At 37.2% G+C, this 24,990-nt stretch overlaps 3 protein-coding genes across 5 annotated transcripts; 1 reads left to right on the forward strand and 2 right to left on the reverse strand.

The window, feature by feature from the left end:
• The first annotated feature begins 3,344 nt into the window (after positions 1-3,344).
• On the forward strand, positions 3,345-5,079 carry VPS28-1 (vacuolar protein sorting-associated protein-like protein). 2 transcript variants are annotated; one of them, XM_059582024.2, is made up of 2 exons: positions 3,345-3,464; positions 3,980-5,079. In XM_059582024.2, the coding sequence occupies exon 2, from the start codon at positions 4,118-4,120 to the stop codon at positions 4,745-4,747; it is 630 nt and encodes a 209-aa protein (XP_059438007.1). In that variant the 5' UTR covers positions 3,345-3,464; positions 3,980-4,117; the 3' UTR covers positions 4,748-5,079. The 2 variants fall into 2 exon arrangements, with proteins under 2 accessions (XP_059438007.1, XP_059438008.1); XM_059582025.2 differs by lacking the exon at positions 3,345-3,464 and adding an exon at positions 3,471-3,557.
• A 2,653-nt stretch (positions 5,080-7,732) lies between these two features.
• LOC132169905 (syntaxin-124-like) lies at positions 7,733-8,653 on the reverse strand. Its single transcript, XM_059580848.1, has one exon. The coding sequence runs from the start codon at positions 8,651-8,653 to the stop codon at positions 7,733-7,735; it is 921 nt and encodes a 306-aa protein (XP_059436831.1).
• A 2,186-nt stretch (positions 8,654-10,839) lies between these two features.
• LOC132168783 (B3 domain-containing protein Os07g0563300) lies at positions 10,840-24,720 on the reverse strand. 2 transcript variants are annotated; one of them, XM_059579818.2, is made up of 15 exons: positions 24,417-24,720; positions 20,877-20,958; positions 20,645-20,743; positions 19,330-19,666; positions 19,004-19,137; positions 18,804-18,907; positions 18,449-18,545; positions 17,355-17,529; positions 16,877-16,956; positions 14,388-14,435; positions 14,029-14,292; positions 13,528-13,577; positions 12,893-13,006; positions 12,266-12,336; positions 10,840-11,993 (listed from the first exon to the last, which is right to left on the reverse strand). In XM_059579818.2, the coding sequence occupies exons 1-15, from the start codon at positions 24,542-24,544 to the stop codon at positions 11,212-11,214; spliced, it is 2,565 nt and encodes an 854-aa protein (XP_059435801.1). In that variant the 5' UTR covers positions 24,545-24,720; the 3' UTR covers positions 10,840-11,211. The 2 variants fall into 2 exon arrangements, with proteins under 2 accessions (XP_059435801.1, XP_059435800.2); XM_059579817.2 differs by having other exon boundaries at positions 18,804-19,137.
• Positions 24,721-24,990: the final 270 nt, after the last annotated feature.

The following is a 24,990-nucleotide window of genomic DNA, read 5'->3' on the forward strand; positions in this document are numbered from 1 at the left end:
GTTCGATAAGGTTTTTTTTTTTTTTTTTTTTTTTTTTTTTTGTTTTTTTCAAGGGAACAGTAAGAGAAATTCGAACGAACTACTGATTTTCGCTTCATTAGGTATAATTAACAGTCGATTAAACTATTCCTTGGAGACGGGTTTTTGATTTTCAAAAATATAAAAATGGACAATTAATTTAGCGGATGTCATATTTGAAAAAAGAAAATAAAAGAAAAAATGCTTTAGTGGTAGTGAAAGAATGACCATTTATCAAATTAGTCGTTTAAAAGTTTCCAATTTAATCTTTAAAATTATTATCAAATAGATCTTTTTGTATATTTTTCATATACATTAAATTTTTAAAGGTACTGCCACCTCATTAACAAAGAATTTGGAAAATAAGAAAGTATGACATTGGCATGGTTACAGCAAAATTGTTGGAAGTGTGAATCCACTACATGAAGAAAAATAGTTATTTGAAGAGTAATGCTATAAGTTCTTATTGTGTTATTATTATCTCCTTTCAAAATTGATGTAGTTCTTAAAATCATCATTAAGCGTGTAATTAATTATTATTAAATTTTAATCAAATTGTAATTTTTAAAGTCACCTCATTTTTTTAGCAATACAAAAATAACACAAAAAGAATTTGTAAAATTATTCGTCTCTCAGATTGGTGCAATTCATGAAAGTCTCAATCGGAAATGCCTCCCTCTTTGTTATACATGGGGAAAATTACCCTTCAAGATATCGACCGCACTTCATTTGTGTATGTTTGTGTCTTTTTTATTGCAATTGGGGTGATTTTGTCACCTTTTCTAGGTAATTTGAGATGATTTGACCACTCTATAAAAAAAAAATTTTAAAAAAAATAAAAATAAAAAGAGTATTTATTAAATAGAAAACATGTCATCTTTTAATTAGGTATGACATGACAATACCATTAAAAATTTAATGAAAAGGTAAATATAATAATCAATTAGATAACGATTCTTGCCTCTGAGAAATAAATTGATTACCTTTAAAGTGTAAAGAAATATTTGATGAAAGGTCATACGTCAAGAACCGCCATAACATGTTTTCCGATCCACACCTGAGTGGTCGCCGCTGCCCATCCGGCATCTAGTACAATTCAAAAAAAAAAAAAAAAAAAAGAGTTCGTCAATGCAGATCAATTTGGATCCATTGGGCTTGAGTTTCTCTCCAGGTAAGTGAAGAAAGGCCCAACTTTTCTAAACTTTTTCAAGCTTGGGCCTGTCATATTCTTTCTTTTCTTCTTCTATTTTCAAAAAGTTTTGCCATAGCCGTAAATGTAATATATTAAATAAAGTTATTTTTCTCGGTTGAAATGTACCGGGAGCAAAACTTAATGGGAAATAATAGAGGTCAATATATATATATATATATATATATATATATATATATATATTTTTAAAAAAAAAATTATTTTATATTTGACCAATCTCATCTTATAAATTAATTATTAGATTTATGAACTTATGTGAATCCTACATAAATCAATGGTAGACCCCACAAATTTAATGGTTAATCTATTGAATTTGTAAAAGAATATTGGTCAAATATGAGGAACTTATTTACCCCTATCATTTCTCAAATATAATTCATGAAATTTGCATAAGATAAATGCTTGATGTCGATATTTCACCCATATTTTTTTTCATATTATCTTACAAACTAATCATTAGATTTGTTAACTTATTTGAACTTCACATAAGTCAATTATGGACTTTACAAATCTAATAACTAATCCATTTAATTTTTAAAAGAATATAAACAAATTATTGACATTAATCGTTTTTCTTTATGTCAAGTCTAATTGAGTGTCCGTTATTACATGCAATATGAGTAGTCTTTTTAAAAAATAATAATAATAATCAAATAAGAGAAAGTGAGTTACATGGGATTGAACAACAACAAAGGGATAGGCATCCCTACAACAAACCCAAATGATAAAATACAATACATAATCAGAGACAATAACAAAATATAGGCAATGATTTCATTCATGGTACAGATAAACCATAAACAAGCCGGACCTTTCAAAGGGTTACACAAGGCGGTTAACAAACGACAAAATGACTCAGTTAAGAGTCCCAAGTGGTGAAGACAACTACCAGGTAGTTGCAAGTAATGTACTGCAGAAAATCGAATAGGAGTCGTGGAAGGATGAACATCGGCAACAAAAGTTTCCTCCACAAGATCAAACCACTTCAAATCAGGAAACAATAACCCACAAGAAACAGAAAATAAAGCAAAACACAAAAGAAATAGAAAATACAGGAAACCATCAAAAGAACTACAACAAAAATACAACCACTCAGAGCAACAGCACAGCCAAAGAAGAGGCAGATGTAGGATTCTAATGAGTGTACACCACGCGCTGGCGCATGGGTGGTTGATTTGAGAGCAGCTAATGGCGACGAAAAGCTAGGGAGCCATGGGGGGAGCGAGATGAAACATGGTAAGTATGAAACTTACCATACTTACCATGTTTTTCTGTATGAGAGACAGTAGTCCTATAAACATGGTAAGTATGAAACTTACCTAATTGAAAAGTCAAACGTGTAAAACTCACCTATTTATTCTATGAAACTCTCCAATATTACATGTAATACGATCAACTAATGCACCCGATCCCATCCTTGTGCTTAAATCCCAAGTAGTTGGAGTTAGTAAATTGGACCAAGTCTTTGTTACTATTTTCCCTCTCTACTTTTTTCTTTTTCCTATAATACTATTTCCCTTCTACTTAAAGCCAAGCCTTTTGTTTACTAGTTCCATTCTACTTTAAGGCCTTGCACTCTTTTTATTACAACAGACATTTTTATTGCCAAGACAAAACAAGTTCCTAATGTGTACGTGTCAACACCTTAACCACTTAGGTATGTGAAGTAAAAAATAAATAAATAAAAGTATTGAATTCAAAAAGGTACATATTCTATTAGTTCCTTATGCATTATGCCTTTCTCTTTTCGGCCAAAACTATGTATCAAGAGCCCAAAAAAGAAACTGTATATTCAACCAAAACTATGCATTAAGAGCCCAGTATAAGAAAATATTTTCTATTTTTTTTTAAAAAATATATATATAAAATTATTAACAAATAATTAAAAATACAAAACACTCTAAAAATAAAAAAATAAAAAACCCCACCAAAAATGGCACTTATTTCAAACCAAATTTTAGAGGATCACGTGTGTCGTTGGATTGATCTGGGCCAATAATCGGCATGACAACATGCAATCAAAATTCAAGGATTGGATGCGACACACGCAAGCCCATGAACCGAAATGTGGCGCCAGTCTACCATAACAGAGCAGCGTTTGCCTCTCTTTCCAACTGCTACACGTCGCTGCCGTAAGCAGCAATAATAGCATGCTCGAGCCCACACGCAACCCTCTTCTTCTCCGACACACACGCTCAGACCTTCACAACATTCAAAACACCGCGTTTCGCACTCCGTAAGTCTCTCTCTCCCCCTCTTTCTCTCTTTCTCTCTCTCTCTGCTAGAGTCTAAATCCAATTGCATGGCGGGGATGCTGATTGTGATTGTGGTAAAATTTGAAATTAGGGCTCTTGTGGTTCTGATTTTATTTGTTTCATGTTGTTGGGGTTTGATTCTTACAAATTACATTTGCTATGTTCAAAGTTATGCTTCCTGGTCTGTTTGGTTGCTGAGAAAACGGAAGAAAATAATGGAAAAAAGAAAATGAAATTATGCTTATAGGGTTGATTAAGCAAGGCTTTATGCTTCATAGTTATGATCTCTTTGTAGCTTGAATCTGGTTTCTCTGCAACCAAACAGAGCCTTTATGTGGGCTTATCTATTTGCTGATTATACTTTTCTAGGGGTTTGTATGAACAATCTAATCTATCTATGTCTAATATTGCAATGTTTTGTTTTAATGTTTGGATGAACGGAAAATTAGATTTGTTACTCTGATTTCTCTAAATCTGTGAACTTTTGTTGTTTCAGTGAAGAAAATATCTTCTCTTTGCGCGTGTCCCGTTCTCTTCTCCAGTCCTTCACTCATCCAAAAGGGAAAAACAAAACCCTAATTTTCTTGTAACCTCATTTGGTATATATACATATATATTATAGATATATACCCAAATGGAGGTTAAGCTATGGAACGACAAGCGCGAGAGGGAAATGTATGAGAACTTTGCTGAGCTTTATGCTATAATCAAGGCTACTGAGAAGCTTGAAAAGGCCTATATTCGTGATATAATATCCCCATCTGAATATGAGATTGAATGCCAAAAACTCATTGTCCATTTTAAGACCTTAGCTTCCTCGCTCAAAGATACGGTCCCGAGCATTGAGAGGTTTGCAGATACCTACAAAATGGATTGCCCGGCGGCTATAAACCGCCTGGTGATCTCCGGGGTGCCTGCCACAGTGGAGCACCGTGCAGCTGCAGCTGCCTCAACAACCACTTCGGCTGCCATTGTGGCAGAGTGCGTTCAGAATTTTATTACTGCAATGGACTCATTGAAACTGAACATGGTGGCAGTTGATCAGGTGCACCCGCTGCTCTCGGACCTCTCGTCTTCACTTAGTAAGTTGACTATTTTGCCACCGGATTTCGAAGGGAAGATAAAGATGAAGGAGTGGATTGCGAGGTTGTCAAAGATGGGGGCAGCAGACGAGTTGACGGAGCAGCAGGCTCGCCAGCTCCATTTTGATCTGGAGTCTTCATACAATTCATTCATGGCGGCTTTGCCTAATGCTGGTACGTGATTGATATGGCTAAGCATGTAAATAAGGGGGATACTCTTTTGTTTCGGTGATTATATAAGTACTTTGTGCCTTTTTGCTACTTCATCTTCGTAGATCCTGGGCGATGGTTGGAAGATTTATATATTTGTGACCGCTTATACTTGTAGGGATGACTCTCTAGTGGATCCAAATATTGATTCGTGCTTTAAAGATATGTTTTTCATATTATGATGTGAAAGTACTGAAGTTGGTTTCTTGGTTTGTAATATTCAGTTCCTTGCTGTTTTTTTTTTGTAATGGGAATTTGACCTTTATCTTGATGAACGCATGAGTTCCTAGTTGCTTGGGCATTTCATTTGATGTGGTGTGTTGTTGATGGATCCTGAATTTCCATATATCAATTTCTAGGAGCTGAAATATTTAAGTGATTCTGTTTTGTAGTAAAGCTTAAATCCCAAATTGAAAGTGACCCTGTCATGCCTGGCCTGATTTCTCATAGGGCCAGTTAACAAAATCTGTGAAGATAAACAATTGCAGGCATTTCAGGGCAATAGGGCTTTTATCAAACTTCTTGCATTTAAATACTAGGTAGACTTTCTTTTGAGGTACAACTAAGCAGTGGAGGGTATGTGGATCTTTGTCTTTTTGCAAACTCATTGGTTCTTGAAATATTGTTGTGTGATAAAATTATGTGGAATTTTCCAGTGGCGTGTTGATTTGTGGGTGCTGATGCCAATACAAATCCTAAGTCGAACATTTGATCAGTTAGTGTTATCATCCTGCACATAGCCATTATTTTGTGGTAATTTTTATCCCATGTGTATTGCAGCCTTCTTTGCTTGTATTAGTGAAGTGTTCCCGGCCTACTCTTGCTTTTCTTCTTCATCTCCTAATTCTGTCTGTTGTGAATGCTTTTCTGATGGGTTCTTAAGAAAGTTAGTGTTGCAATTGCCGAGTACCTTTATGAAATTTAAATGCCATGGTTCTGTACTATGAAGGAATGCATCTTACTTATTGCGTTTATTGGTGAAGTTCACTATTTTAATTGGTGGGATTGTTTTTTAAGTTATGAACTTGGGTTTATTTTTATTTTGTTTCTATGCTCAAAATGCTGATTTAGGTCCATATTAACTATTAAGTTTGCGATTTGAAAATGTGATTTTTAAAAATACATCTAAGCATTTAGTAAAAATTACAAAATTGTAGTTTATCCTTTAAAATCGACTGTTTTTTTACCTATTGCTTGAGATTCAAAAATGTATTTATTTTTTTTTTTTTTTATGTTTTCAAAACGTAATTTTTTTAAAATGCACTTTCAAATTTTATATATATATATATATATTACACTTTTTAGTCTTCAAAAGTACAAAAGTACAGGTATATATATTACACGTTTAGTCTTCAAAAGTACAGGTGTATGAAGAGACCTTGATCCCTTTGTACTGTTACAAAGGATTAGGATCAATACTATAGCATGGCATAGCTAGCAAGTTGGCCTTCCAACAGCCTGACTCCACCAGTGATGGGCACCCTTCTGTAATGATGGTATATCTTGTGCCATCTATGCCCATGCGATGTGACTCATGCATGATTTATTCAGCATATGATCACATCTTCTTCGGCTAAACAGCCTAAACTAACAGTCAACGGTCTCCATGCATGTAAATTCCAAGTTAATTTTCTTTGAGATCAACTTCTATCAGTGCAACCATCAAGAACCGAAGGAAGCTGGTAATTTTTGACATGACTCACAAATCTAATACAAACCAGACAAAAGAATTAGTAAGTTAAGGATGAGAGGTCTGTACCCGTTTAATTAAATAGATTGAGTTAGGATTAACTTATATAGTTTTATATTTATATTTTGAAACGATTTGAACCTGACATTTTATTTTAGACAACTTGTGAATCTAACACGAGGTTGGCGGGTTAGAGTTGAAAAATCTGATCTGTTTAATTAAATTAGTCGAATTATGGTTAACTTATGTAGTCTTATACTTATTTTTGAATGCAACCCCTCAGAGTTGAGCCATACGAAGTTAGAGTTGCCATGGTAAGTAAGAGTGTTTCCATATATAAAATTTCATTGCAACAATGAGAACTTCTAACCACTGATTGTGATATTCTATTAAAATGCTTTTACCCTGTACTTTGTGCTATTGTTTTTGTACACTTTAAATAAAATATGACGAGGAGAGGGAAAGCTGGTTGAGTGTAATTTCATTTCAACACGGGTATCAAATTGTTGTCATTTCCCTTGTTATGTCACTTGATCAATATAAACAAATGCAACAAAATGAAATCTTGACAATAAAATGACTCATCTTTATGAATCGTATTCCAATTGAACGGGTGTAGGATTGGGACTCACACACAATACACAAAGGTTGGTCTCCATAACCAACAAATTTCCACAAACTGAACTTTGGCTTTGTGATGTGGGACAAATTCTCTACACGTGACCACTTAGGCAACATGAACCTCGCATGGACAGCCAATTGTTCTTGGCAAAGCTAAAGCAGCATTACTATTACTAGCTATAACTAAACCATCTACTCTAAGCCTGGAGAATAAAATCTCCCAGAAGTACCTAAGAGATTGGGAGATCCATTCATTAAGGAAAATTCATAGAAGTGTTAATTTTATTATACACAGTTTAATAAAATCGACTGTCTCGAACAATTCCACTCGTAACATTTTCATCTCTCTCCTTCCCAATCATGGAACCTGGATTAAGAAGGATCCCATCCCATATCTTAATCCCATTTTGTATTTTGTACTTTGCTCATTTATAAAAAAACAACAATAATAATAAGAAAAAATCATTTATCTCGTGTCACAAGTTAGTCTGAGACATTGAAAAAACTCTCTAAAGAAAGGAATCAAAGTACCCTTTCATGGTTAGCAATAAAAACTAAGTTCTTGTTTGTCTCTTGTATGGAAATCAGAATACATGCATGCTTTCTAAGATTCACCATTTTTTTTTTTTTAAAAAAAAAAAAAAGCCTATAACATAAACAATTGAGGAAAAATATTTTTTAAGAGTGGAAATAGAAGGACGACGATGAAAACTCCACCAACAGAAACGGCAATGCATGTCCATTTCCTGGAGCTCTTCTGGTACCCGGTAGCCTCCTGAAGCTGATCGGTACCTCGTCTAACAAACGAGCTAGCATGCGCCACGTGGCTCTCAATGTCATTGAGCTGGTGACCCTGAGACTCCACCAGAGCAGCCATGTCCAAGAACACTTGATGGAGCTCAATCAAATTCTTCTCAATCTCCTTCACAGCGTCATGTCTTTCTTGAATCTCTGATATGGTGTCCAATATTTGCCCTCTCCCCTGTTCCTGAATTGCCTTCTGCAGAAAACTTTCGCTTTCCCCTGTAGATATCAGATTCTCAATGGTTTCTTCGTTTGCCTTCTCTCCTGTAATTGTGAAGTACCTGCGTTCAACTGTTTCCTTATACTCTGCTGTCATTCTGGCTCTTAGCCCCTGAAAGTCATCCATCATGTCCTTCAGCTTTTTCCCCAACCCGCCCACCACCGACGTCCTGGTTCGATCGGCGGAAGACCCCGGACCACAGCCGGGAAGGTTCCGGTGCGACACGTTGGAACGTTCTAAGCCTTCGAGCTTCCCCTTGATGACTTTGACACGTTTGAGGACCTGCTCAACATCTGTGTCCATCCGGGCTCGAAGCTGTTTCATGGTTTTAGCATGGTGGACGATTTTGCTCTCTTCATTTGCTTCTTGCAGCTTCCTATACAGCCTCTCAACTTGCCTCATGTCTTCCTTGACATTCTCGACATCTTCAAAGAATCTATCGAGGTTGACACCAGCATCCTTGCCGGCTTCCATGTCGTCCAGGTAAGCCTGCTGCTTCAGGTCTGTGTATTTCTTAAACGAGCTGGAGAACAAGTCATTCATCTTGGCTACTAGTCTTCCTTCGATCTTCTTACCTTTTTACAAATGGGTTTGTTTTATATACTAGAAATTTGATGGAGAAAGTTGATTTTCAATCTAATCTGGTGGGTTTTTGTTGCAAGTTTTAGTGAAGTTTTTGGGAGTTTTGGGGTTCATGATCCTCCTCTGCCGCATGTGCTGCCTAATGAGGAGAGGAGCGAAGGTGAAAAGCACAAACTGTCGCAACCAATGAAGGTAAGGCGAAGTTTCCTTATTTTTGGTGGGATTAATGGACGGACACATTAGAGGCTTGAGTTGATTTAAGATTAGGACCAGCCAAATTTACTTCATACTCAAACTAATCACCCATTTAAACCTGCTTTTGCCAAATGTTTCTCATTGATCAACAAGTGGCATTTTGTATTTCATTGGACACCACCGAGTTAGTTTGATGGTTGACTTGGTCCTCCTTTTCTAAGCTTTTCTTTCCTTCCATACCAGTAAAAGAAATGCTAAATCTTGCCTGAGTTTGCAGTCTTTATATAGAAAAAATGCTACACCTGTAGCAGTTTTATAACTCTAGCATGTCGTGTCGCACTGCCATGCCAGCCTCCTAAAAAACATAATTGATGTGACAGTGTAATGTGGTACTGTCACGTTAAGTCATAAAAAATTTGTTCAACATCTCTCATGGGTCGACTACATACCCCAACTGAACTTCAGGGGTAGTCGCATCATTCCTGACATACCATTTGGTGGCCGCAACTACTAAATCGGATGGTCCAACCACTCTCGCATGGTTGTTGGGGGTAGCGTCAACTAGAAGGATGGGGATGGCTCTTGAATTGGATATAAAACCTTTATGATCAACAAAAAATCATCAAAAGAAGCTATTCATACTTTATTTCAATTACTTTTTATTGTGGTTTTACCCTGAGCTTCAACAGGTTCGAGTTTTACATTTTGCGAGTAAATTTAAGAGAAATGTGTTTGAGTTAGTTACATGTCGATTTTTTCTCCAACTTTTTTTGATTTGGACTCGTTGGCCACATTGCCCTTATAGGTTTTAGATCTCTAAATCATAGGAAAAGCTCACAACATCATCCAATTAGACCCACAAGTCACAACATAGAAAACATTGGTGACAACGCCACTGGTGGAAGTATATGCTAAAGTGATTGAGATTCTTATAAATTTTAGCTGACGGTTGGGGATCTCACTTGTTTTGGACAGTAAGCTCCATACTTTGAACTATCATGGCATATGAACACGACTATTCTTTCTTTCTGAAATCCTTATCCATGCAAAACATGGTTGGTGGTAATTTTGCTTGTTCTAGCTACAATAGTAAAAGAATATAGGGTTTGTTGTGGTAGTGGGTTTTGTGTGGAAACCAAATGGTCTATTTGGGTATTTGCTTTATGTCCATTACCATTAATGAAGGTGTTGATAGTTGCGTGTAACCCATGTTTTTTTTTTAAAAAATACCATCAAGGGTGGTGGTTCAATGGCCCAAAGAAATTCCCAAAGTGGTTGGGCATGTACTAGGACGTGAATTCGAATCTTTGCAATGAAAAATCCCCACATAAGCTTGATTAGCATTAGCCACCTTGGTTCCCATTGATGCCCTAGTGGTACTGGGTCAAGCTATGTCTCAGTTGGATTTAAAGGACAGCAGGCCGTCTAAACCCCTCATGTGCAACTCCTAGCAGGTAAGTGCTACTATAGTCACGTCCAGTTAAGATAGTCACAATTGGTCTCTTCGGCCTACCATTTTGCTAAAAAAAATAAAAATAAATAAATTAAAAAACACCCATGTTAAAAACAAAATAGGATTGTAAAATGGAGATGAGTCATTTCTTGGTCAATATTTTATTTACTAGATCAAACGGTATTATATAATGTCACGGGATTAAAAATTTTAAATGACATGAATTATATACACCATTAGTAGCACAAACTTTAAATTGTGATCATGAAATAAATACAATCTTTATTTCAAAACCTAATCATGTTAGAAGAGGCTTGCTTAACTGACAATGAACGCTTTCTATTTTGTTAGGGGGCCTTTTACCTGAAGAGAGGCACTACCCATCACCCCGAATGTACATGTGATTGCCATACCAACGGCTTAAAACATTTTCCGAAAGAAAATTTATACCCAAACAAAATGCCTAAATTTAATTAACAACAATACCAACGAGCAGAAATTAATTTACCAAAGAGCAATTTCTTTTATACTGAGCCGAAAAAACAGTGTAATTACATCCTCAATAATTTTGGATGAGGGTAGCTAGGTGAGCTCCTAAGAAACTATATGGCTTCAACCTACCACCCACTTCAGTTGTGCATTTTGATCGTCTCCCTACTTGGACCAATTTTGGTGTCAAACTTATATTACTGTAGAGAGGAGGAAAACATAGCACAATATTGGTGACTCAATATGCCTACTCACCCCTCTTCTTTATGTACAGACCTGAAGATGCATGAAGCCAATATGGATGAATGTACAACAGAAACTGCCTCATCCACCAGCAACAGTCCCACATAGCTGTTGAACATGCATAAAAGTGTAGATTAATCTATCCAGGAGTAGATGTTGATGCTTTTATTGATATAGTTGCAGGACGATCTTCAATAGCATCAGAACGATTGCTGCCAAGGCTGACAAAATTGCTGAGCTTTTCTCCCCCTGCTCCGTCTGCATTTGGCTGTGATTGATTGCCTGATGAATTTCCACTGCCACCGGAGCTTGACAATCTCTGCTGCCTGAGGTACCTATCAGTCGCATCTTGTATCAGCTTCATCATGCCGCCAGAATCAGAACCAGGTGAAAGCTCTTCCTCCCGCTCTGGCTTGATATTCAGGTCAATCTGACCTTTAAAAGGAGAAGAGGATTTCATCCTGTTGGGTTCATCATCAGAAACATCATTGACTTCTCTGATATGCTTTGGACTATTGTTTCCTGTATTACTACATGGCACAGAATCATCATCCTGCAATTTCTCAGGCAACGGTGGCTGCTGCTGTTGCTGCTGCTGCTTTTTGCGTGTTGTTTCTGCTTCTTTTTCTGACTGCTTCTTCTCACGACGCAACATTAGGGTGCGGAAACGCCGCTTCACTGTTAGGCAGACATTACAGGTGCAAGTCTGCTTGTGTTTTGGGCCCTTCCCACTAGGGGGCTGAATGCAGACAATGCACGAGCAGCCAGGTCTATGTCGAGGATGTTTTGTTGTGGCTTGGGATGATGCTGGGAGGGACTCGGTCTCTCCCAAGATAGCTAGGTTTGCAAGAGCGTCAAGCCCCTCCAAAGCTTCAACATTATCTGGGTCTTGTCTAGTAGCCTTCATTTTCTTGGCAGCAGCTGCCCAGTCACAATGACAAGTTGCAAATTTGACGATTGGGAAAATTGGGAATCAAAGGCAATGAACTACTAGAACACATTAACATAAAATTTCACATGCACGAGAGAGAGAGAGAGAGAGAGAGAGAGTAGTGAAGTCCAGAGCCCAGATTTTGAACTCATAGTACAACGCTCAACTATAGGCCTAGCCGGAGTCTAAAAAATGATGCATGGGATGATGAGCTCTGGATATAGGACAGAAACATCCAATATTTGTTTCAAGCAATGCATACCTAAATTACGGTGGGGTAGCAGATGTCCAAGCTGTTCTGCTGTCAATTCTTGAGCTGCTGAACACATAGATCTGGTAACAGAGAGGATACAAACATATCAAGGGAATACCAATTCATATATTTCTTAAATTTTCCATAATTCACTCATTTTCCATTTTTGGATGCGTGTTCTAATTTTCTTGTGTAGCTGTTTGGGACACGTGGGGAGAGGTTGACTAAATATAAAAAGAGAAGGAAAAACAAGTAAAGGTAGTCACGTTACACAGATAAAGGTGGTGATACCTTATGCAACATGGTAATTTAGTTATGGCAAAGCCGCTTAATGGTCTGATGAGAAAGGTTTAGTTGAATGGCCAATATTGACATGTTACTAAATCTATGTATTTGGAAAAAATTCCAGCAGTTCGGATGTGTGTAGTCAGAAGTCCACACTAAAGTTTTATCCTAAAATGTGCATCACAGACACCAATCAAATAACACAAATCACATGAAGAAAGTGAATTATTCATTTGAGCAAAGCTCATTCCTCTTGACTGCACATCCAGGATACAAGATGGTATAAGATGCTCAAGCAAAGTAAATGGGGAGGAAAACCAATTTGCAACGTTAGAACAGAAGATGGTCTACCTCTCTGGGTCCCATGAGTTATCAGAACACGTCCACTTTGAGGGAATAAGAGCATCGGCAGGCAATTTGCGCCACTTAAAACAGTCTTCACATTGAACCCATTGAATCTTGTCACTGACACAGATGAAACACAGCATTGGAATTTGCCAAGCTCAAATAGGAAAAAAAAAATCAGCCCGTGTCTATTGTAAAACAGAGAAAGCTTAAACCCCCCACCCACCCCCCAAAAAAAAAAAGAAGAAGCAATATTCGTTTCAATATAAGCATAGTAGAGTGTGCTAAATATGGAATCCACGACTAGGAGTGCAGACTTGCATAAAACTAAATATTTTTCTCTTATATGGTAGACTTTAGAGACTATTTTGACCCAGGCAAAACAAGTTTTTTAATTTTTATTTTAAAAAAAATTGTTTTCTATAGCAGAAGTTTGACACCATTTTTACTTGAAAGAACAAAGGTAAAAAAAATCGCAGCTTTCTACGCTAAACAATGTGAAGCAAGAAAGGTTTAAAAAAAAAACACATACTAGGTACATGTAAACTTAAGAAAATAACCACACTAGTATAAACAGGGAAGGAATGAAAACAACATTAAATCTGAACACAAAGCTGAGCACTGAAAGATAAGTGAATTACCCCGCATCATCGGTAGCAAAAATTGTTGGCTTCCCCAGTACTGGTGCGTCCTGCAATATTAGATGACAGAACTCAAAACATAGGGCACTTACCATGGACTTTCACTCATTAATAAAAAGCAGAGAATAGATGGAAAGGAAAAGTAACACTTCCAAAGAGAACAAACATGCATCAGAAGACACTATGATTTTCATGGGTATTTTCTTTTCCTCTTTTTTGTTTGTTGTTTTTTTTTTTTGGGGGGGGGGGGGGGGTTGGGGGGAGGGGGGGAGGGGGGGGAGGGTGGGGGGAAATGAGTTTAGCAAATGCCAGGCCAGGATAAATGTTCTTTCATCCAAATGAGAATTGGTGGGGATCAATATTAGCAACACCAAAACCAAACTGTGACATTGAGATAATTGACAATTATAAGAAAATATTATATGTGGCTGACAAAAATGTACAAGCAATCATCCGCACTCCTATTTCTTCCCCACTAACAGTAAACATTAACAATGGTACCTCATATTCCTCAAACTCAAAGCCTTCAATCACAACAACACTAGGGAGATGGTTAGGAGCTGGGCGGAGTAATCCTTGAGCTTCTTCCCACGTTATCTTCAGCTCTATCAGGTCCTCATTTTCAATTCTTACGCGCTTGCTCTTTGCGCGCAAGGTGCTGTTCTTCCTCTTCCTAGAGATTGAGGATTTAGCTCCTAGAACTTCTTTTGCTATGTATCCTGACTTATCAACTTTATACCATGAACTAGGATCTGCCAATTCAGCCTGTCGAATTGAAGAAAAGATGGATGACTTGAACCATCTCTTCAATAATGAATATTTAAAGAAACTTTACTGGTTTCAATTTTTGTAGTACTTACATCTCCGTGTGTAGAAATTCCATTCACATTCTTATTTGTTTCATTGTCCTATCAACAGAAAGGCACATAAAATTAATATAAATTGTTAGCTAAACATGTTAATCTTATGCAACCCCTAAGTAATCAAAATATCATTAAAAAGCGAAAAAGCACAACCCAAGTATACAAGAAATATATAAGAGAGACAATTAACTAGAAAGAGAAAAGATCAAGAAATTATGAAAACTAAGCAAATTTGGATAGACAAATGCAGTTATCCAATGCTACAGAGTATAGAAGAAGAATGATATAAGCTCCACTATTGTCCTCATGCGGTCCTCAAAACTTTTATCATTTTTTCCCTCCAAGGACACCACAAAAGGCATGAAGGCACCATCTTCCACACAACTGTACAATGAGGACTACCATATAAAACCCCTGCAACAAGCAAACATGTCTACTACTCGATAAGGCATAACCCAAGACAGTCCAACACGACTGAAGGTGGCACTCCATAAGGCCGAAGCAGCCTCACAATGGAGAAGAAAATGATCCATAGACTCCCCGCTTACACATACATGACCAATTGCCAATCGACCATAATGACACGTCACTTCTTTAGGTTATCCATCGTAAGGATCTTTCTTAGGGCGGCCAACTAAGCAAAGAAAGTCACTCTCAAATGAACCTTAATCCACCAAATACTCTTCCAAGGGAGAAGAGTGCCATTGAAGGACAAGGATGTTGTAGAAAGATCTAACATCGAACACCCCACTTTTGGGAATGGCTCAACAAAGTTTGTCTTCACCTCCCCATCTCAGTCTAAGAGAGTACTATAAATTAAAAAGCAAAGCAAAGACATTGATCTCTCAATCATGAGCTCCTCCAATAAAACTTATCTTTCACTGAAGAGAGCCACTAAAAAGCTCCAAGTGAACTGCTACAGAAACATCCTTAATGCTAGCAATACTACATAAATCTGAAAAAGCTTATTTAACGGGGACCTAATCCCCACACCACAAGTCGTGTAAAAATCTAATTTTGAAGCCATTTCTCACCTCAAATCTTGTATGAATGGAAAACACTCCCAACCCCAAGTAATGCTAGAAGTCACTCGTTTGTCCCTCTTGTGTTACTACAAGAATGATGTGGCTTTTAAAATCACTATTGGCCTTGTGATTGATCATTATTAAATTTTGATCAAATTGTTATTTTAAAAGCCACCTCATTCTTAGAGTGACACAAAAGTGACCTATAGAATTACTTCTCAACCCCTCCTAATATTATTCTATAATCCCACCCCATACGACCTGTGAATCTCATTAGAACACCACTCATCCCACAAGTTGGCATATTTAGAATCCACAACAACTCATCACTAAGCCTCTCTCTCATGCATGTAGCACCATAGCCATTTTTATATAAGAGCACAATTGAATAACAAGAAGTTTCAAACTCCCATCCCTCCCTCAAAGATCGAAGAACAAACTTTGGACTAGATAATCAGATGAAATTTAAACTCTTCACCCAGCCTACCCCATACGAAATCTCGTTGTAACTTCTCAATGCAATTTGAAAAGAGACATAAAATACATAGGCAAATTGGAAAAGCTGCTCTTGATTAAGGTAATCATACCGCTCTTAGACAAGTGCATCATTTTCCAACTAGCCCAATGATGCTCTACCTTCTCCATAATACCGTCCCAAATAGACTTAGCCTTATAAGAGGCTCCCAAAGGCAAAAAAGAAACCCTGTAGCCCAGAAAACCAGCCAAACCATCCACATTATTAACATTAGGGGAAATATACTTGGGCCTCCCAAACTACCACCCCTTTTTCATTTGTGCCTCCAAACTACCAAGTGTGACACTTAGACACGTCAATCTACCATCGTTTGTCAAAAAAGCCCCTCCATCAGCATTAGACGTTAAAATGGATGGAAAAGGGAAACCGCTTGCTCCTTTCAACCAAACAAAGAACTAAACACTCCTCTGCTACCAAGAGCTCAAAGGCTTTAGCCTCTACAAAAAACCAGCTCAAGAAACCCATCGTAGACAACCAAAACGAAAGGCTAGAACTACGCCAACATTAAAGAGCACACACAGATGAAAAAAGATGTCGACACACGCCAACGAGAGAGAGAAAAGAGAGAAGGTGATCATTAGCTAAACCTTCTAGGATATTCTTGTTTTGATAACTAGCTTCTGAATTTGTGGAATTTCGTTATTTGATAAAAAATAAAAAATAAAATCTGCAATTAGCTAATTATCCAAGATTAATAAAAAATCAAGAGCAATAATGCAGTTCTTGAAGCATAAAAAGTCTAAAAGAAAAGTTGATCATTTTAACAACTCTGTCAGATAACTGAACTCCCATACACCATATAGATGAAAAAAAGATGGTTCTGGAAGAAATACTTTAGATACCTATAGTCATAAATGCTGTCTTTACTCTTACACATAAAAATGTACAGTAAGAATATGATGCTAAGCTATTGTATAAGGCAAAACCTGATCCGATGATGGAGCAGTTGAAGCCTTTCTGAATCCCATAACCAATTTTCCTTCTGGCTCTAGCCGACTAAATGTTACTGAGAAAGTAAAATCGACTATCAGTTCCAAAACAAGAAAACTATGAAATCATGATGCACTCGATCACAGCTAATTGATACCACACTTGCTAGGGAGATGAAATAAAAGATACAAGCATGAAACAAGTACATAGGAAATCAACATAAACTAAAAAGGCAGCGTCCAGAACAAAAGTATTTGATCAAATTTCAAAAACCGTGCTTGAAATGTACAAGAATTTAGTAAATTCAAGCAGAACAAAAGCAAGTCTAGAAGAATCACAAAGAAGAAAAATGGTGGCAGGTGACATTCATACTGAACTAAAGCATGAAAAAGGTGCCATTCAGCCCATAAGAAAAATTTAATCAACCCTATCATCCAAAAGCTAGAAATTCTCCAGTAGTATTTGATTAATTACCTATATCGCCGGCTTGCAATTGCATGGCCTGTATGCAAGGAGTAACCCCCTCCAACACATACATTCTGCTATTATTATTGGGCCAGAAGCGGAACTGAAATACCCATTCCTTGCCTTTTGCATCCTGGACTTTAAGAGGTAGTCCTTCAGGCTGAGAAATTGGAGGAAAGTAGGCCTGTCTCATGGTGAATGAATATTGTTATACAAGGGTTATCTGAATAACAAGTTGTGACAAACTAAAACTAATATGCCAAATTAAAAAAGGGTCTCCTAAAAAGTTGTGACAACTAAAACTAATGTGCAAAATTTAAACAGGATCTTCTAGAAATGTGAATGGCCAACAAGCAATTCATTAAAAGCAGATATCCATATAAATCTCATGCCAAAGATGAAATTTGATTGAAGTCAAAACTACTTACAATGACCATAATGCAAATTTTTTACACAATAAATTACACTATGCAACAGCCTACCTGGAATGACAGCCCTAGCAATCATTCTGGGGCTATCAACAGTGTGACATAGATCTTCTTTGCTACAGTATATAACAGCTAGACAAGTATTTGTGCTGTTGAACATTATTCTGCCATTTTAGTAGGCGATCACTTACAACTCTATAACCTAGTAATGTTTTCTTCCTTTCATCACCAGTTTTTTTTTTTTAAGAAAAAGAATATTTATTTTAAATTTTTAGCATCATAAACAGTCAATAACTGTCCATGAACCTATCTTTACAACCTTAGTTATGTTACTAAGCAAGCAAGAATAGAGAAAAGGAGAATTAAACTATAGTATATGTTATCAAAATGGAACACGAACATCAGAGCGAAAAGTATAAGGTTAAGCTGGGACACCAACTGACTGGATGCCCTCCGCATCCAACCATTAGAAAATTGAAACAAAGCACTATGGCATGCCTACGTCTTATGACATGGTTCAGTCCACAAAATGACTAAAACATCTATTTATTTCCTATGGATTGACCATAACATATACATCAACAGAAACTATTGTAAATTGAGAACCAGGAACCCTTTCTTTCCAATCTAAAGAGCTTTAACAATAGAAATGCTGTACATACACATCAGACTCACCTCTGCACATTTTTTTGGAAGCACTAACCGCCCAATCCGCCCAGCATCACTGGCACTCAACATTTTCTCAAATAAAGGAGTGATTACAGAATTTGAACTTACATATGGTTAAGGTATATGATGCTGAATTGTGAGTAGAAAGAATAGACAGGTCTTGCATCAAAACTATATAAAGCAAAGCCAAGCTCCTCCACAGAAATCAGAATAGATCTCACAGAAATTTTGATAAAAATCAGTCATTACTTGAAAAATTATAGTTAATCAGAAAAAATATACTCATAAAAAAAACAGAAAAATATGATTTTAATTCATCTTCAACAAAAAATCAAGAATATGCTATTTAGTCAAAGGATACTCTCCAGATATTTGTTGTAGCTCTTGATCAGTAAATCTGGGCCAATACCGAGGAAGTAAGAGATTTCTTCCTCGTGCATCTACTCGAGGCCTTCCATTGCGAACCTGAGCTTCACCAGACAAGTCAACTCCACTATGTAAATTACCATGAAATTGCTTTGGCATAGGTGTAGAAGTTGTTCGCAAATGAGTTCCACTAACCCCGATTTGACCATTTGCTTCATTTGGAGATGGATGAGGTACAATCAAACCAAATTGTGGGGTAGATGGTTCCTCCTTTAAGGAGCAGGATTGTTGAGATAAACATGAACTATGGTTTTCCTCAACCTTAATTCCTGCAACAAAAATTTCACATAAATTTAGCTGCCTCTCTACATGTTATTTGTAGATGACAATTTTCTCAAGCATGGAAGCAGGAACATAGCAAATCATCAGAAAACTTTTTTTCTTTCTTCTTTTTGCTTCTTTCTTTCCTTTCTTTCTTTTTTTTTTTCCCAGAAAATATCAAATGCCAATAACATGAGTACCTGCATTCCCATTTTCTAGTATTTCCCGTGCACCAAACTTGAGGCTTCCATTCATTAATCTTTCAGAAAAATCCTCAATTTTCTTTTTTTCGAGGGAAGAGGTAGATAATCTTTCACTGGCATTAAGTTTGTTAACGCCACCTGACATGTCAACTTCATAGGGCACCCTTGACTGTAACTCAGCAGCTACAGAAGAATTGAACAAACTGGGTGCTTGCCGCCATGGTACAGGACCTGATCCAGCCAACTGACTCCAATTTTTGAAAGATAGGTCTTTAAGCCGCTCGGGTAAAAGTGAATTAAAACACAAAGATGTTGGCCATGCTGGATTTGATGTCTGAAATACAGCATATGGAGTGCAGAGTTAGAACAAAATCAATAGCACATCAAATCCAAGACTTGCACATATTGAGTATCACTTCATATGTAAGTACTTTCTTTGCTGGATCATATACAGACACTTATCTGCTCAGCACAGTTTAAACTGTTTGGAAATATCCATAAATAATTACAATAATATTATGTTGCTGTAATAAAAGAAAAAGAAAAGAAAAAACTTAAAACAGTTCCACATTCTAAATGGATGGTCAGAATTTGCGAAAGATGGAAAAATTGGATAAAGTTTGGATTACAAAATAGCTCTGGAAAAGAAGGGTAAAGGAAGAAGAGAAGGAAAATTTTGAAGCAAGAAGACGATGCAAAATAGTATCTTAGCAATTTATTACTAAATATCTGGAAAACATTATATGAGCACAGATAGGTACATTAGACATATGTCAAGCAAGAGGGCGAGGGAGATCAATGAACAATGTAACATAAGAGAACACCTAAACTATAACAGGCCATGTTCCGTTCACTAAAGGTTTCCATATAGTATATGGATCCAGCAGTTAGAAATAGTACAAGAACCCCTCATCAATAGCACAATCTCCTAAGATGAGGTAACTTCTTCTTTCTTCTGCCAGCAGTAAAATAAAGGATGAATTATTGAACTGAAGTTAGTGCATGTAAGCACATGCATGTAGATACTTCAATCTAAGCAAGGAAACCTATATTTACTGCTATAAGCCTTCCACTAGACTGACTAAGGTTAAAAAATTTCTGAACTTAACAGTCATACAACGCTAATTAAGGGCATGACCAACACAAATTAGTGAAATACTATCAATCAAATGCAACTAGTGATATATTGGCAATAACACCAAGGCAAAAAACAGGCCAGTGTCAAAATATTGGCACCACAAACAGCAAACAAAAAATCATAAAAATATGGTCAATATTTAAGATTTATCGGAAAAGCCAAATACACCCGTACCCAAAGGACATTTTTCCTCGCACACTTCATGCATTCAATCCCTCCAGGATCCAACAACGTAAATGCATGACTTGAAACAATACATCCGCAATGAACTTGCTGCAAAGGAAGATTAACTATTAGAACGTTTATATTTGAAATTCCAAAACTTTTGTTTAAAGAATGCAAGTTGCCAATTAGATATCTACCAAACCACAAGAATATTAATAAACCAGCAAAATTCTCGGCTCACCTTCCCACAAGTCTCACAACACCTCCAACCAGTAGCATTCAAGTGGAAAGTCTCACAGAATCTTCCTTCCTCATAAACAGAACTAGAGTCACATACAACTAAAGTCAAATTATATATAACTTATGAATTTGAATAAAGATATCACAAACACAGATTAAGAGTTCTTGATATTACTGGATAAGATACATCACAAAACATAAGATTGACTAAGGGCTTCTTTCAAATTAAATTCAACATAATTCTCCATTCAAAAATCTACCAACAGAGAACAACCATTCAAAAGCTGATACATTATTTAATAAAAGAAATGTTCTTCTCCACAGTCAACAAGGTAGTTCCATACTTAATTGGAAACTACAGAATTTTTATGTTGTCTTTTGTTTGCTGTTCTCAAAACAAAGCATTAACAAACAACCCAAAACAAAAAACACTCCTAAAAACACAAAAACAGTTTTCACCTTTATGCCATATTAGAACACTTTTTCAAACCAAAAATACAAAACACCCTCCAAAACACATTGATAAACATACCCTTTATTTTGCAGGCCACATAATTGTCTTAAGAGCTAATTTTTGTTGTGACCAAACATATAAATGGAAGCCCATTCAACTGAGTTAATCCATCCCTAGGAAATAAACATAGAGAGACAGAAAAAGCAGGCATGCTAAGTTAATAAGGAAACATAAAAGCAGAGAAAATTGGCATATCTCATTCTGGCAGAACTGAGAGATTTGCTGAGTAAATAGATGCATCAATTGTAATAATTCACCAAAAATTCTTAACTAACCCAGGGAAATTTTATTTTGTGAGAGAAACAGCATAACCTAATAGAAATCAAAGAAATTATGATTCAAAATCAGAGTCTGTAGAATGAATTAGAAAATAATCAAATGCAGCATGAAAGCAAAATAAAAAAACTGGGGGCAGAAGCACATGGATGTACAATATCAATTATTCCGCAGACACTATACACTCCCCACATCAAAGAAATCAGTGGTGTGAGTGGAAGGAATTGAAGCTCTTCTTCAATCGGAAATAGAAGGAAAAGCTTGAAGAGGGAAGAAGAAGAAAAGCACCTCTTCCAACCCCAAGTCATCCCATAGCCTGTGTGAAATAAAACTGACTACCTAGTAGGCCAATCTTTGACATACAAAATATCCAACCAAGGTCTTTTTCCAACTGGGGCAATCTTCAGCAGTAATGCCATTACAAATAACTTTCTAACCCTTAGCAATAGCTCTAAAAACTCCCCCATATTTACTTCCATTACCTTCGTCTCAACTAGCCCCATAAGAGCTAGATTGAGCTCTAGAATCAATTTCCTAACAAATCTTTTTCTCATTGGATCATTGAGACCCCTTATAGGTGAGGGTCAGAAAAACCAGGGTCACACGGGTGCAGAGGAAAAAGATTTAACGGGCAGAAAGGAGAAGGGAAGTTTGGAAAAGCCTAGCAGACGGGACTATCAACCCCTACGAAAAATTCACCCATATTTTGAAGAGAAAAGCTCCTAGCCAAGTGTGAGATAGCTGTTCTGCTAGGCTTCCCCACCATCTCGATGGGTTCCCCAACCGCTGCTTGGAGTGGGGTAGCATAGGTCGTTTCCAGTAGCTGTCCCCGCTTTTAGAACCATACAGGAAACTAGCTATTAGAAAGGAAAGGGAAAGGCCTCATCCTGCCTCTCGTCTGGAATCAAAGGATGGAAGAGTAAAGAGGCTTATACAATTCATTTGTTCTCTCCTTAGTAAACGAAGGCTGAAAAGCTGGGATCGGACCAGCCTTTACCCCTGAGTCCAGTCCTTGTCCTTTAACTGCTAATAGTTAATCAAGGAGTTATATTTTCAGGCAAAAAACAACATTCCTTACTAGCATGCTCGTGTAAACTTTGAGGTTAAGCTCCTTAAAGAACTTCCAGTAACCTAAGGACTAAACTGCCTGTGCCATAATCCCATAGAGTTATGGAAACAGCCTACAGGACAAGAGATTATCACTTAGCCAGGGGGAGAAAGCCCAAACCACCATACCACTAATGGTCAGATATAATACATTCTAATCTAGCCTTGTCTTCTAACCTGAAGGAAGCCATGGAAGCCGTTACGCTCCTCCTCCCTAAACAGGCCATCAGCATTCTCCCCTTCCCCCACCCCCAAAAGCGGAAAAGAAGAACACATTTCTTACTAAGACAATATCCTGACAGTGGAAAAGATCAGAGGACTGATTACAAGCACAATGAGCTGGCAAGGACTGGGTTTTTGTCATCTCCAAACAATGGAGAAATTACGAGAATGACAAGAAGCAGAGGACTAACTAGGCCCTAATAAAAAGTTGTTACTCAACAACTGAGGTAGATGATAAGCAGAGTCTGTCATATGATTTAAAGATAAAAATGTCTTCCAACAAAAAAAAAGGGAAGACATTATTCAAGATTGGACTCATGAAAACCTCTCAAGGATTAAGACACAGAACCTCTAGAACTTCGAAGATCTTTACATTGACCTTCCAAATAAAACACAAAATGCAAAATCCCCCAAGCAACCAAAAACAGAGTGAAAAGCAGTTGCCAAATTGACGAGCAGAAGGACAATGGTTAAGAGCGGATGAATGATCATCGGATAATTGGATTCAAACATAGTGCACTGATTTTGCATCCCCTAGTTTATGCTCATCAAGTAATGAATAAATGACAATATTTCAAGCAGTACACCAAACAAGAGGAAAATTCTACTTTTTGAGAGAGCTCCAGAACCAGCCCGAACCCTCAAGCTGCAGAACTTTAGAGTCGCACTTGCATTAATTAACCTCTAAAAACCCGACTTACAATTAGGCAACAGCAAGCAAAGCAGACAGACACCTACTAATTGCAATTTAACAAAAAAGGGAAATCTGCAGTGAAGGGTCCAATTCTTTTTTCACTCAAAACATGTACAGAGAGAAATTCACAAGACACCTACACTCACAGAGAGAAGTTCTTGACGAAACGAAGTTATAGACATAATGATTATTTACGAAATCAATAAATATCACATTAAAAAGTCCACCAAATCAAAAGCCCCTGAAAAACTCCAAAAAAAATCATTTCAGGAACTATTCCCCGTTAAGACAAACAGTCTTACGTAAAAAACACTCGCCCAAAATGAAGTTTCCTATTATTCAAGTCCCTTTCCAGTGAGCACAGAAGTAAATGAAAAATTCGATTATTCAGCTTCCTCAACCAAACTTCACACCAGCAAACACATAAACCCCGACCCAATTTTCCAAATTAGCTTTCTATCAAGCCCAATCTCGAGTGCAACAAATCCATAACCACATCCAAATTCAGCAAAAATCCCCAAAAGCACTCCACTAGAACTTCAAACACCACGCACCAAGCTCGAACTCGAACTAATCCACCACTACTCCAAAACCTCAAAACCACGCGAAATGAAACCTCAAAATCAAAAAAGAAAAAGAAAAAAACAAAGCAATAAAATGAGCAAAAAGCCACTGTACCAGTCAACTACCAGTAAACAGGAAAAACAAACAGAAAAAAGTTCGCTTACACGCATCGATCGCAGAGCTCGGCGTAGTCGCCGGTCCGGAGCCTCCAGCCCTTCCTAGGCCGCTCCGATTTCAGCTCCTTGCACTCCGAATTGTAGCACAGCTTGGACGACGACGAAGCAGACGACATCGAAAATACAAGCCCAGAGCCAGAGAGCAAGAAATGCTACACAAACCCTAGAAATTCAAAGCCCCATCGAACACCATAGCCAGAGAAAGTCCAAATATCGAAATGGTATATTTGCGGCCTGATCTGTAATTCACATGAGAGAGAGAGAGAGAGAAAGAGAGAGAGAGAGAGGGGGGTTTTAGAGAGAGAGAGGAGAGAGAGAATGGTTATTTATGAAGCGTGAGAAAGTAAAATGTATTGCTATATATATAAGAGGCTTTAAAAGCACGTCGAATCGTTGGCTTTTCTGTGTTTTGTTTTCCAATTTTTTCCGAGCGTCGTCGTTTCTCGGTTTCCTGTTAGACTTTCTCTCCGTTTCTCGTTTCTCGTTTCATTTCAAAATTCCCCAAGTAAAGACGAGGAGCTGGGCCCACCCGTGCAATAATATGTTTGGATTAATTGGGCAA

The sequence above is a fragment of the Corylus avellana genome, chromosome 1, assembly GCF_965113065.1.
Source record: "Corylus avellana chromosome 1, dhCorAvel1.hap1.2, whole genome shotgun sequence".
Classification (NCBI taxonomy): Eukaryota; Viridiplantae; Streptophyta; class Magnoliopsida; order Fagales; family Betulaceae; genus Corylus; species Corylus avellana.

Excerpts from the sequence above, each read along its gene's own strand:
- LOC132168783 (XM_059579817.2), bottom strand. The coding sequence starts at position 24,544 with ATGTCGTCTGCTTCGTCGTCGTCCAAGCTGTGCTACAATTCGGAGTGC. Across the intron at positions 20,959-24,416 it reads GAGCTCTGCGATCGATGCGT|TTCTGTTTATGAGGAAGGAA; the intron begins GTAAGCGAACTT and ends ATGTGACTCTAG. Across the intron at positions 18,546-18,803 it reads CTACAACAAATATCTGGAGA|TTCAAATTCTGTAATCACTC; the intron begins GTATCCTTTGAC and ends ACCATATGTAAG.
- VPS28-1 (XM_059582024.2), top strand. The coding sequence starts at position 4,118 with ATGGAGGTTAAGCTATGGAACGACAAGCGCGAGAGGGAAATGTATGAG.
- LOC132169905 (XM_059580848.1), bottom strand. The coding sequence starts at position 8,653 with ATGAATGACTTGTTCTCCAGCTCGTTTAAGAAATACACAGACCTGAAG.